We start from the raw sequence: 11,749 nt of genomic DNA on the forward strand, positions 1-11,749 counted from the left end.
GGAGAGAGAGAGAGAGAGAGAGAGAGAGAGAGAGAGAGAGAGAGAGAGAGAGAGAGAGAGAGAGAGAGAGAAGGCAAGCATAATTATAAAGTCGTTGAACTTGAGTGTGGTTTTTTTATATATAATCTTCAATGCAAACTGTGTCTCTAATAATATGCAGCAGTTTTAAAGGAGCACTTGTATCGTCACAAGTATATTAAATGATATTCAGGTCTACGTTCTGAGCTCTAAATGTCACGCCAGTCCACTGCAAAACAAACAAACAAACAAACACAAACACACACACACTCCTTTCATGATTTTAAAATGTACTGCAGTATATGGAAAAAATTTCTATGGGCCAAACGTTTCGACGGTTTTGAGAAAATTGAATTTCCAAGTATAATAATAATAATAATAATAATAATAATAATAATAATAATAATAATAATAATAATAATAATAATAATAATAATAATAATAATAATAATAATAATATGGAAGGAGTCCCTCTTTTAGGGCAGTGTTATTTAAAATAATAGTTCTTTCACCGACATTCAGCCTCTAGAGAGTCTTTTCTATTCTTCCTATTATATTCTTCTCGTATGCAGATAGATGGTAGAAAAAGCAACTGTGTTTAATAATAATAATAATAATAATAATAATTTTTCGTTTTTAGAACAAAATGAAAAGTTAAACAATTTTCATGATTTGGATAATAATAATAACCCAAATCACTAATAAAATAAAAATGGTTTTTAGAACAAAAAAAAAATGTTAATAAATGTTTATTGATTTAGAATTGAAAACAAATGTCAATATTAACATATTCATATCAAACCATGATAAAACGAGTGCTAAAATTGGAGAAATATTCATAGTGAAAAGACACAAAAAAAAAAGTTAAAATAAATGTTTTCTTATTGATTTATTAAGACTTGTAAAACAAAAGTAAGTGCCGGAATCTAACAATACAAATACATTACATGTATGGGGGTAAAATATATATATATTAACTGACAGACAACATTTATCCTATTAATCTCCGTCACAATAAATCACGTTGGAATAATAATAAAAGGTAGTATTTATCCTACAGACGCATAATAATAATAATAATAATAATAATAATAATAATAATAATAATAAATCTTCTCCATCAGCTTAACGAAATCACGCTTGAACGAACACATTAAAAGATAAGGGCAAGATGACGTCATACGAAAACAAGGCTTTTTTTTTTTTAAATCCATCGAAAGGAAGTATAAACGGATAAGAAAAGAGAAGCATAACTATAAGGGCAAATTTTGAGAGCAAAGTGCGTGAGAGCAGACTTTCCTTATCTGATAAAAACAGATAAAGAGAAATATGATTGTCTGAGGTTGAATGACTAAGCTCGACAGCGCAAAAATTAAGTGCTTAGCTGAGAGTTCTATCTTTCTTACCATGTACAAAGATTTGTTTATTTACACGAATGGTTACGAGTTCGATATATTAATTAGTAAGCAGCGTGTCATTAAGCAAAAGAGGGTTTAGTTGGCAGAACAGGCCGACAAATGAATCGGTGATTATTTCTGATTAATACGAAAACTGACTGTTTCCTGGCAAGAGCAATCAGTGGACCGTCCACGTGAGACTTCTTCATGTATCACGTTCTCAAACGCGTTCGTTTATTTCTAAGTTAATGACAGACCAAGAAGTCAAGGTCAAGGTCAAACGTTTGCGTGAATCGCAAATGTTTCACTATTAAACTTGTGAAGAAATATACGTTTGCATGAATAGGAAATGTTTTACTTATAAACTTGTGAAGAAATATACGTTTGCGTGAATAAGGAATATTTCATTATCAAAATTGTGAAGACATATCTTGAAAGTGAGCTAAAACAACACTAACAGGTACCCAGTACCTGAGAAATAGAATATGAGAGATCCCAAGTAGTTGGTAATTAGTTAATTACCTTTGAATGTTACCTGTACAGGTACTGACGATGAATATAAAGGTTTTACCGGAACATAACTGAATGTAAAACAACTTTGGTGTACACAATTGAAAATGGGGTACAATAATACTACACGTACGCAGTGCCTTGAGAAATGGAATATAAGATCTCCCAAGCAGTTCGTAATTAGTTAATTACCTAAGAACGTTACCTGTACAGGTACCGAAGATGAATATGAAGGTTTTATCGAAAAGTATCTGTAGACAAAATAACTTTAGAGTACACAACTGAAAGTGGAACACATGTGGTTAGTTAATGACTCTACAATGATACCCGGTCCAGGTAAGGACGACGAATATGAGGGTTTTGTCGATAAAATATTTGCAGACAAAATATATTTGGTGTACAACCCTTACAAAAACGGACGCGAACAAATAGCATTAAGAGTCAATTTTATAATTCTGCGTTTATTTACAGCAAGATCGCATCCGGCGAGGAAATTAACCGGAACGGAGAACGTCGACTAACGGTTTCCGTTCTCACGAAGTATATATATATATATATATATATATATATATATATATATATATATATATATATATATATATATATATATATATATATATATATATATATATAAAATATATATCCAAAAATATATAGATATGTATTATATATATTAAAAGTAATCAACACACAATCGCATGTGGAACTGAAACAAATCCGACTCAACTCGGGATCGAACCCAGGTCTCTCAACTGGTAGCGCCCTTGCCTTTCCATTGAAAGACCTTGGTTCGATCCGATAAATGAGAAAATTATTATATATATATATATAAATATTATATATATATATATATATATATATATATAAATATATATATACTATATATATATATATATATATATATATATATATATATATATATATAGTTACAAGATTACATCATTGTTCTCAATATGGACGAGCAAGAGTCATTCTAAATGCATTTCCGTTTATCGGAAAAACGCGAATTACAAAGAGAGAGAGAGAGAGAGAGAGAGAGAGAGAGAGAGAGAGAGAGAGAGAGAGAGAGAGAGAGAGAGAGAGAGAGAGAGAGAGAGAAATTTTTGTACAGGGAGCGAGCATCGACAAAATATGGCATACCGGAAGAAATGTGTTGCATGATTAATGAGAGAGAGAGAGAGAGAGAGAGAGAGAGAGAGAGAGAGAGAGAGAGAGAGAATACCTTGTATAAGGAGCGAGTATCGACAAAATATAGCATGCCGAGGAAAGAGTGGTGCATGATTAAAGAAGGAGACTATCAGCAGAAGAGAGAGAGAGAGAGAGAGAGAGAGAGAGAGAGAGAGAGAGAGAGAGAGAGAGAGAGAGAGAGAGAGAGCTGTTAAAAGCTCAGTCTATATCCTTAGGATTGAGAGAGAGATCGAAAAATATAGCACACCGAGAGAAGAGTGATGCACGATTAAAGAGAGAGAGAGAGAGAGAGAGAGAGAGAGAGAGAGAGAGAGAGAGAGAAAACCGCATCACGCAACAGGGCTTGTCAAACTCCATCTCCTCCACAGGTGCACAGGTACGCATAACTTAACTCGTATACGCAAGGCGCGGCGTAAAACAAAGATGAAAAAAAAAAAAAAAAATACTGAAGGAGGAATGCGTCAGTCCTCCGCTAATGAGATCTCCGTGAACCCCGTCAGCCGGTGAGCGGAGGGGATAGAAGGGAAGAAGAGAAGACGGGAAGAATGGAGGAATGGGAGAAAAGGTGTACACGGAGCACAGGTGGGTACCGGAAGAACGTTATTATATACGCGGAATTAATTACCGGGGGAGACTGACACGCCGAAACGGCGCGCGGACGCCGGAAGTGCTGTTAAGTGTCTTACATATAGGCTTAACGTATTTTCCTTACTTTTATATATATATATATATATATATATATATATATATATATATATATATATATATATATATATATATATATATATATATGTTTATAAACTGACTCGGTCTGTGTCATTACAGTTAACTATCCCAAGACATTTCATAGTGACAAAATTTAAAGCATAGAGTTTTGAACTAATATCTAATTTTCACTTAAGTTTAATATAGATATAATCCTTAAGAAAGGCATAATTATCAGCTATACAAACATAACGAAAATTTGCATGACAAACGTAAAGTTCATTAAAATATAGATTATGTGACATAGTATCCCGTTAACGAAATGTAATCCTTTCAACAAAACGATAAACATAAAATTAACACCATTACATAAAATAATGACATACGTAATTACAAGCACTACAGTAATTATTTTAACACAAAATTCAAAAACAGAAACCTTGGCGAATGACTCACTACGAAGACAATCCAATAAGAGATATATATTTAGCTAGACAGGAGGAATCCTCGATATAACGTCACTGTATCCGATAGAATCGATGCGCTCGGTAAATTATTGACTCTCTTCAGCCATTGGTCGCTAGGCAACAGAGTAACTTGTTCGTTAAAAAGTTATTTTTAGTGCAGTAATGGCAGCGAATGGTGACAGAGATGTACCTCAATGTCAACACTGAACTTATTATTATTATTATTAGTATTATTATTATTATTGAGAAGATACACCCCGATTTATATGGAACAAGCCTACAGGGCCACTGACTTGAAATTCAAGCTTCCAAAGAATATGGTCAATCAAACGCTTGAGTTAATAATTGTGTATATGTATATATATATATATATATATATATATATATATATATATATATATATATATATATATATATATATATATATATATATAAAATAGTCATATACGCCCTTCGAATATAAACTTTAAAAAATAGGTAAAATTACGCAGGGAATATATAAACAGCTTAAGCCATTTTTTTGTTAGAGAGAGAGAGAGAGAGAGAGAGAGAGAGAGAGAGAGAGAGAGAGAGAGAGAGAGAGAGAGAGGGTTCCTGTGAGACAGAGAGAGACTTCCTGTGAAAGAAAAACGCATTAATGCTAGAGGTATGGAAATAGCATTCCCGAGAGAGAGAGAGAGAGAGAGAGAGAGAGAGAGAGAGAGAGAGAAACGACCCCGAAACCCACCTGTTTCCTGGCCAGCGTGAACCACGTCTTGAGGACGAGGTCGAGCCGCGACTTGTGGAAGTTCTTGGTGGTCTTGACGCTGATGAAGATGTCGTCGAGGGAGGTGGAGGGCTTGGTCGTCGCCGTAGCGACGAAGCCACTCAGGAGGCTCCTCCGCCTCTCCTCCTCGTCCACGTCTTCCTCGTCGTCCTCCTCCTGCTGGCGTTGTTCCTCGAGGTATCCTCCTCCTCCTCCTTCTAACCTGTTGCTAGTTCCCGCCACCGTCACCACCTCCCCCAGCAGGCTGTTCTCGCCGCCTCCCGCCGGGGGATCGTAGTCCCTGTTGAGGGACCTAGGGGCCCTTTCGGGCCACGAGTGCACGGCGGACAGTCTAGGGGAGATCTTGAGGATCTTGTCCCTGGAGGAGTCGCTGCCGTGGCCATGGGCCAGGTTGTTGAGGATCAGCACGCACACGGTCACAGCGATGCACACGAGAGCCCCCTGCTGCACAAGACTTCGGATCTTCACCCTCATCAGGAGGGGAGGAGGGCTGGTCGGGCAGATGGCTGTGGAAGCAACAGCGACAGCGGCGGCTGTGGTGGTGGTGGTGGAAGACTCCTTCTTCAATTTGCCACCGCTCAAGTGTTGTGGCATTTTCAGGGAAGGGGAGAAAAAGGGGGTATTTGAATGCGTCGAGGAAGGAATTACTGTTCTTCGGGTAAACTTTGCTCTTTCCACTGTTACACCGTCATCGGCAGGACGCTTTTCGAGTCCATATCCGAGCGAATCGAGGTATCGTTGAGGGGGAAGAAGAAGAAGAAGAAGAAGGTGTGTTTTATATACCTGCGGTCCGTTCGAAATCGCCTGGATTATTATTATTATTAACGTGGCACTTCCATGGTGATTATTCCAGGAGCGGCACTGCGTTCGATAACGCTACAAGACATCACACAGTCCCGCGATCTCAAGTCCCTGTTACGCGCCCGTTCCTCGAGATCATTCAATATCAAACGGACGAGCTTTTATGCGAGACACCAAACTCACACACACGATCGTCGGAAACCTCCGCTAACGGTCCCTCCTCCTTCGATTCTCGAGCGAAACTGATGCGATTATGGTTGAAACTCCTGTGTCGGGAACCGCGAGACGAGCGGTTGCCAACTATTATTTTTCCGCGGGATGCTGTTGCTGCTGCGACTTTGTAACTGCTGACGGCTACAGCAAGCTTGCTTTTTTTTTTTCTTCTTTCTCTCTCTCTCTGTCTCTCTCTTTTTCTCTTTCGACAAGCAGCATTAATCAGCTATTACGGCTTGGAATATCAGAGGTCATGCCATTACAACGAGTGGAATGTCATTAAGAATAACGCACAGCGTCAAGTTATTAAATGTAATAAGAAATGCTCTGAAGCAATAATGAAATAATGAACTATAATTAAATAGCGATATATATCACTTTGATGGACATTCATTGGGTAGCTACTATCGGCATTCATAATGTCCCTTGAGAGAGAGAGAGAGAGAGAGAGAGAGAGAGAGAGAGAGAGAGAGAAATTATTGATCTGATTGCCCCGCAGCTGCCAGCACATAACGTTCAATTACAATCACTGAATACCGGAACGTTCAGTCAGTCTATTAAAGCAGCGCTGAACATGAAGCCGCGTTCAGACGCAGTCCTTGAAATGCAAAAAACCGCCATAAAATCGATAAAAAAAATTAAGTTCAGATATTCTCTCGAAACGCACAAAAGCAGTAATAAGCAAAACAACATAACAAGAGGCGTGTTCAGAAAGATTACCAAGACAAGCGCAAAGCGGTGATATACAATTCGGAATAGAGAGCGCTTTCGAAACCGGAATTCAAAGTTATCGCAGTTTCATAATAACTGTCTGGAAATCTATAAGGGAATTACAAAGAAATAACAGAAGACAATCAGAATAATTCGCCGCAACTGTAAAGTGAAATTAAAAAAAAAAAAAAAATTAGTTCACAGGAATTCTCTGAAATGTGCTGAGATAAAATATAGTTGTGTTAAAAATAAGACAACCGTATATCTTTCATTTGAAAAATTACCAAGAGACCATTAATATCTTTAATGAAAAACAAACGAAAAATTCATGGCATGTCAACGCCCAGAGAAAAATGGGCAAGTAAGAAAGTACTGAAAAAGGATAAAATAAAAAAAAAATAATTAAAAGCAATGTACAATATATATATATATATATATATATATAGAGAGAGAGAGAGAGAGAGAGAGAGAGAGAGAGAGAGAGAGAGAGAGAGAGAGAGAGAGAGAGAGATCATATTTAAAATAAACACAGCAGTATTCACCACCACAAATTACCAAGATACAGCTCGCTGGGATTAAACCACGCTCGCTAATGGACTCCCAAATTACGGTCTTTATTCAACATTAATATTTTACAAGAATACTACACAATATGCCATTTCAATTATTCCTCTCTGGGGAAGGTATGAGAAATATTGTATATTTTAAATAATTTTTTTTTTTTTTCAAAAATACCCCGAGAGTTATTTTCTCTCAAAAATGGTTCTTTACAAATCATGTGTAGGGAAATTTTTTTTTTTTTAGTTTTCTATAAAAGAAAACTATTGTGCCGGCTTTGTCTGTCCGTCCGCCCTCAGATCTTAAAAACTACTATGGCTAGACGGCTACAAATTGGTATGTTGATCATCCACCCTCCAATCATCAAACATATCAAACTGCAGCCCTCTAGCCTCAGTAGTTTTTATTTTATTTAAGGTTAAAGTTAGCCATAATCGTGAGTCTGGCACCACTATAAGTGCCAACAACACAGGCCACTACCAGGCTGTGGCAGAGCTTCATGGGTCGTGGCTGAGAGCTTCACAGAGCATTATGCGCTGTGCAGAAAACTCGACTGCGCCGAAGAAACTTCGGCGCATTTTTTACTTGTTTTAAATTACTTCTTACACATTCGTCCGGAGGCAATTTTTAAAAGTTAGTTCTTAAAAAAAATTCAGTGTAAGCGATTTTTGAAAATGCTCTTCAGGTTTTTTTTTTTCAAACAGGTTTTTGAAAACCCGTCCTTTTTTAGTGATTAAAAAAAAAAAATCATCCGAAAAGCCTATGTAAGATGTTTAAAAAATAATTATTCGAAAAATTTATGTATGGGAGATTCAAAATATTTCTTCATAAATTTTCAGGTGAGCCAAATGACAGCCTCGCTGGTCTTGCTGTGTTTCTAATAATAATAATAATAATAATAATAATAATAATAATAATAATAATAATACAGTAGTATTTAGACTGCACCTCTTCACAGACAATAACAAACAAGCCATCAATAGTACAGGAACACACTCATCTTGTCAGAAATGAAAATCCTTGCATACTCTACTGAACACACGACACCACATCCTCTGATTTCACCTGACAGGGAAGGCCAATACTATATGAAGTTTTAAGTAATTAATTGCTTAAACTATTCAGTGCCCTCACATACAACAGCAAAAATACCTAAGTCAAGAACGCAAAACTTACGGAGGAAAAAATGAAACGCTCAAACCAAGAAATATACTTAAGAATGATACATATTCAAAAGGCAGGATACATCAAAACAGTGATTTGTAATCAGACACTACAGCTTGTGGACGGGAAGTCTCGAAGCTGTGAATCGTAATTTAAGAATGAGAATGAAATTCCCAAATATGACACTGATGCACCTTTCTGAAACTGAAACCTCACCAAAACAAATTGAAAGTTCCTCAGGCAGCGCATAAATATTGCATTCTTCACTAAAACGATGCCGCTAAACCGAGAAATTCCCTTCAAAAGTCATTGTTTTAAATCAAATTGTCCTTTCACAAGCATCCAGTATTCTGTCAAATCCCGACCTCTCCGCTAGCACCCATCTCCTCAGGTAGCCTGCAGGATGATTTCTTCTACCCGCAGGTATGTCACACACGCAGAATACCTTACTTACCCACAGGCATTCCTTACCTGGAAACCTCCAAGAACTATAAATACATTTCCTGTTTGACCCGCTTGTTCAGTTGGTCACGATGCCCATATACAGAAGCGGTTTGGTGAGAGGGTATTTCAGGCATAAAACCATACCCATTTATGGTAGATACCAATACCAATCGAGACACGAAACAATGGCCATAATGAATTCCCTGCTAAGAGGATCACTTGCTATCCCAAACAGTTCCCTGATCTTAACAAGAAATATTCCTTCATTTATTCTTAATGCCCCGGTGCTCTAGACAGGATCAAATGCGGAAAGTATACCGATCGGTTAATTGCAGAGATTTCTATAAAGATTTTTAAAGTTTTGAATATAATTAATGTAACAGGCTTACACAAATCCCTGATGAAATTTCATCACGATCTTAACAGTGTAAACACAAATAAGATTTTTCATTACATATACGTTTTCAACTCATCTGATATCGACCATAAACCGCTTCGTCTACCTATCAAAGGGTACTCGCACCATATGATATAATATATGAACTCAGCAGTTAATAAAATTTATATGAGCTAAGTAACGCAACGATTTGATTACAGTATCATTGGTGCTGTTACTGAATCTGACCTCGGGTTTTCAAGTTTCTTGACAACTAATACCACAAAAAAAAAAAAACTTACCACAAACTTTTCCTTCATTCATCTGTTGGTTTATCTATTACGCATTATGAATGCCACTCCATCGAGCAATACTGCTAATGGAGTGCATGCACAAGTTAAGTGGCCTAACATTCGTTTCCCCCTGGCACCTCCCTCACATTCCCTCTCAAATACATACAAACACACACACACACACATATATATATATATAAATATATATATATATATATATATATATATATATATATATATATATATATATATTACAGTTACATATATGTATATGTATATAATGTATGTATACTGTATATGCATTCATACATATAGACACATACATAAGCTCTATGTGTGCACGTCAATACTTAACACCTTATAATTGAAAGTATTAACAGAATTGAGAAGGATAAACAATTATGATATATGTACAGTATACATGTATATATATATCCAAACATTCAACCAAATAACTAACAAAAAAAAAAACATACCTTAACTAAAAACGAAAAACAAGCAAAAAAAAACAAAAAATAAAAAGCTCCACAACAAACCACCACCAATTCGACCCACCAATCCTATCTCCTCTACCTCCAAAAAAAAAAAAAAAAAACAACAAAGCATACAGAAACCAATCCAGAGCCCTAAGAGAGAGAGAGAGAGAGAGAGAGAGAGAGAGAGAGAGAGAGAGAGAGAGCCATCGCAGTGGGCTTTGCAACGAGGTTCGCAGCGATCACTCGCATTCAATGTTGCAGGAGATAATTGCAATGTGATGATGGGTCCGTTGCGTGATGTTGAGGCTTTGCCGTTATTAACGCAATGATACTCGGGGAATTTCTGTTTGGAGAAATTTTATTGTTTTTTGAGGGTGGGTGGGTTTGTATTGTTTTTTTTTTGGGGGGGGAGCGTTGCGAGGCGATGGTCGGTGATTGTATGGCGCCAAGGATAAGTGATATACATACGTACATATATACATACATACAGACTTTTTTTATGTAATACACATACATATATGTATATATTTACATAAACATATACAAATGTGTATATATATATATATATATATATATATATATATATATATATATATATATATATATATATATATATATATATACACACACACACTATGCATGTTCACAATTAAGAGTCTACAAGACCACATAGATAATAATAATAATAATAATAATAATAATAATAATAATAATAATAATAATAATAATAATAATAATATATGACAGAAGTACACATTGAATGCAAAAAATCGTTTTTGTAGATGAACTTATTAGAAGACATATACCTTTCACGCATAAATATATTTTCCAAAACATCTCGCACAGTTTCTGAAATAATTCCACCGTAATAGCTATTTCACCTTCGAAAAACAAAAACAAATATTATAGAGCCTTGAAGGAGAAAAATAAAGAAGTAAAAAAATGCGGCGCAATGGAGTTTTCTGCACAGCCGCTACAGCGTATAATCAAGGCCACCGAAAATAGATCTATCTTTCGGTGGTCTCGGTATAACGCTGTATGACCCGCCAACCATGAAACTTTAACCACGGCCAGGTGGTGGCCTATCCTACATCGTGGCCAGAAGCACGATTATGGCTAACTTTATAAAGAAAATTAAAACTACTGGGGCTAGAAAGTTACAATTTGGTATGTTTGATGAGTGGAGGGTGGATGAGCAACATACCAATTTGCAGCCCTCTAGCCTCAGTAGTTTTTAAGATCTGAGGGCGGACAGAAAAAGTGCAGACGAACAGAAAAAGCCGGCACAGTAGTTTTCTTTTCAGAAAACGAAAATAGAAATGAAATAATCACGTTTAAATCTGAAAGAAGGAAGATTATGAAAGCATACGTAAAAATGTTAATATGAAGTGAATTCCAAATCTTGGCAGATAAGTTTATTTTACTAACCCGAATGTGTAAAAGTGATTTAATATAAACATATATTATAATTATGAAATTTTAAATAACCATTCACAAATCTCTCAGCAATGTTGGGTTTTTTACTGTCTCTTGATAATAAGCTAGGTTGCAGCACAGTTTTCTACACCACATAGGAGAGAGAGAGAGAGAGAGAGAGAGAGAGAGAGAGAGAGAGAGAGAGAGAGAGAGAGAGAGAGAGAGAGAGAGAGAGAGAGAGAGAGA

The 11,749-nt window shown here is 36.2% G+C and overlaps 1 protein-coding gene and 1 long non-coding RNA gene across 2 annotated transcripts in view; both read right to left on the reverse strand.

Annotated features, from left to right (window-relative positions):
- fng (Fringe glycosyltransferase) overlaps positions 1-6,117 on the reverse strand; it is a 109,414-nt gene extending 103,297 nt beyond the window's left edge. The window contains exon 1 of the mRNA XM_067090523.1: positions 5,013-6,117. Coding sequence (XP_066946624.1) covers positions 5,013-5,645 — 633 coding nt within the window. The 5' untranslated portion in view covers positions 5,646-6,117. The remainder of the gene's footprint in view (positions 1-5,012) is intronic.
- LOC136830727 (uncharacterized) overlaps positions 1-11,749 on the reverse strand; it is a 281,759-nt gene that overhangs the window by 177,268 nt on the left and 92,742 nt on the right. The window lies entirely within an intron of this gene.

This window comes from Macrobrachium rosenbergii, chromosome 47 (genome assembly GCF_040412425.1).
Source record: "Macrobrachium rosenbergii isolate ZJJX-2024 chromosome 47, ASM4041242v1, whole genome shotgun sequence".
NCBI classification, from domain to species: Eukaryota; Metazoa; Arthropoda; class Malacostraca; order Decapoda; family Palaemonidae; genus Macrobrachium; species Macrobrachium rosenbergii.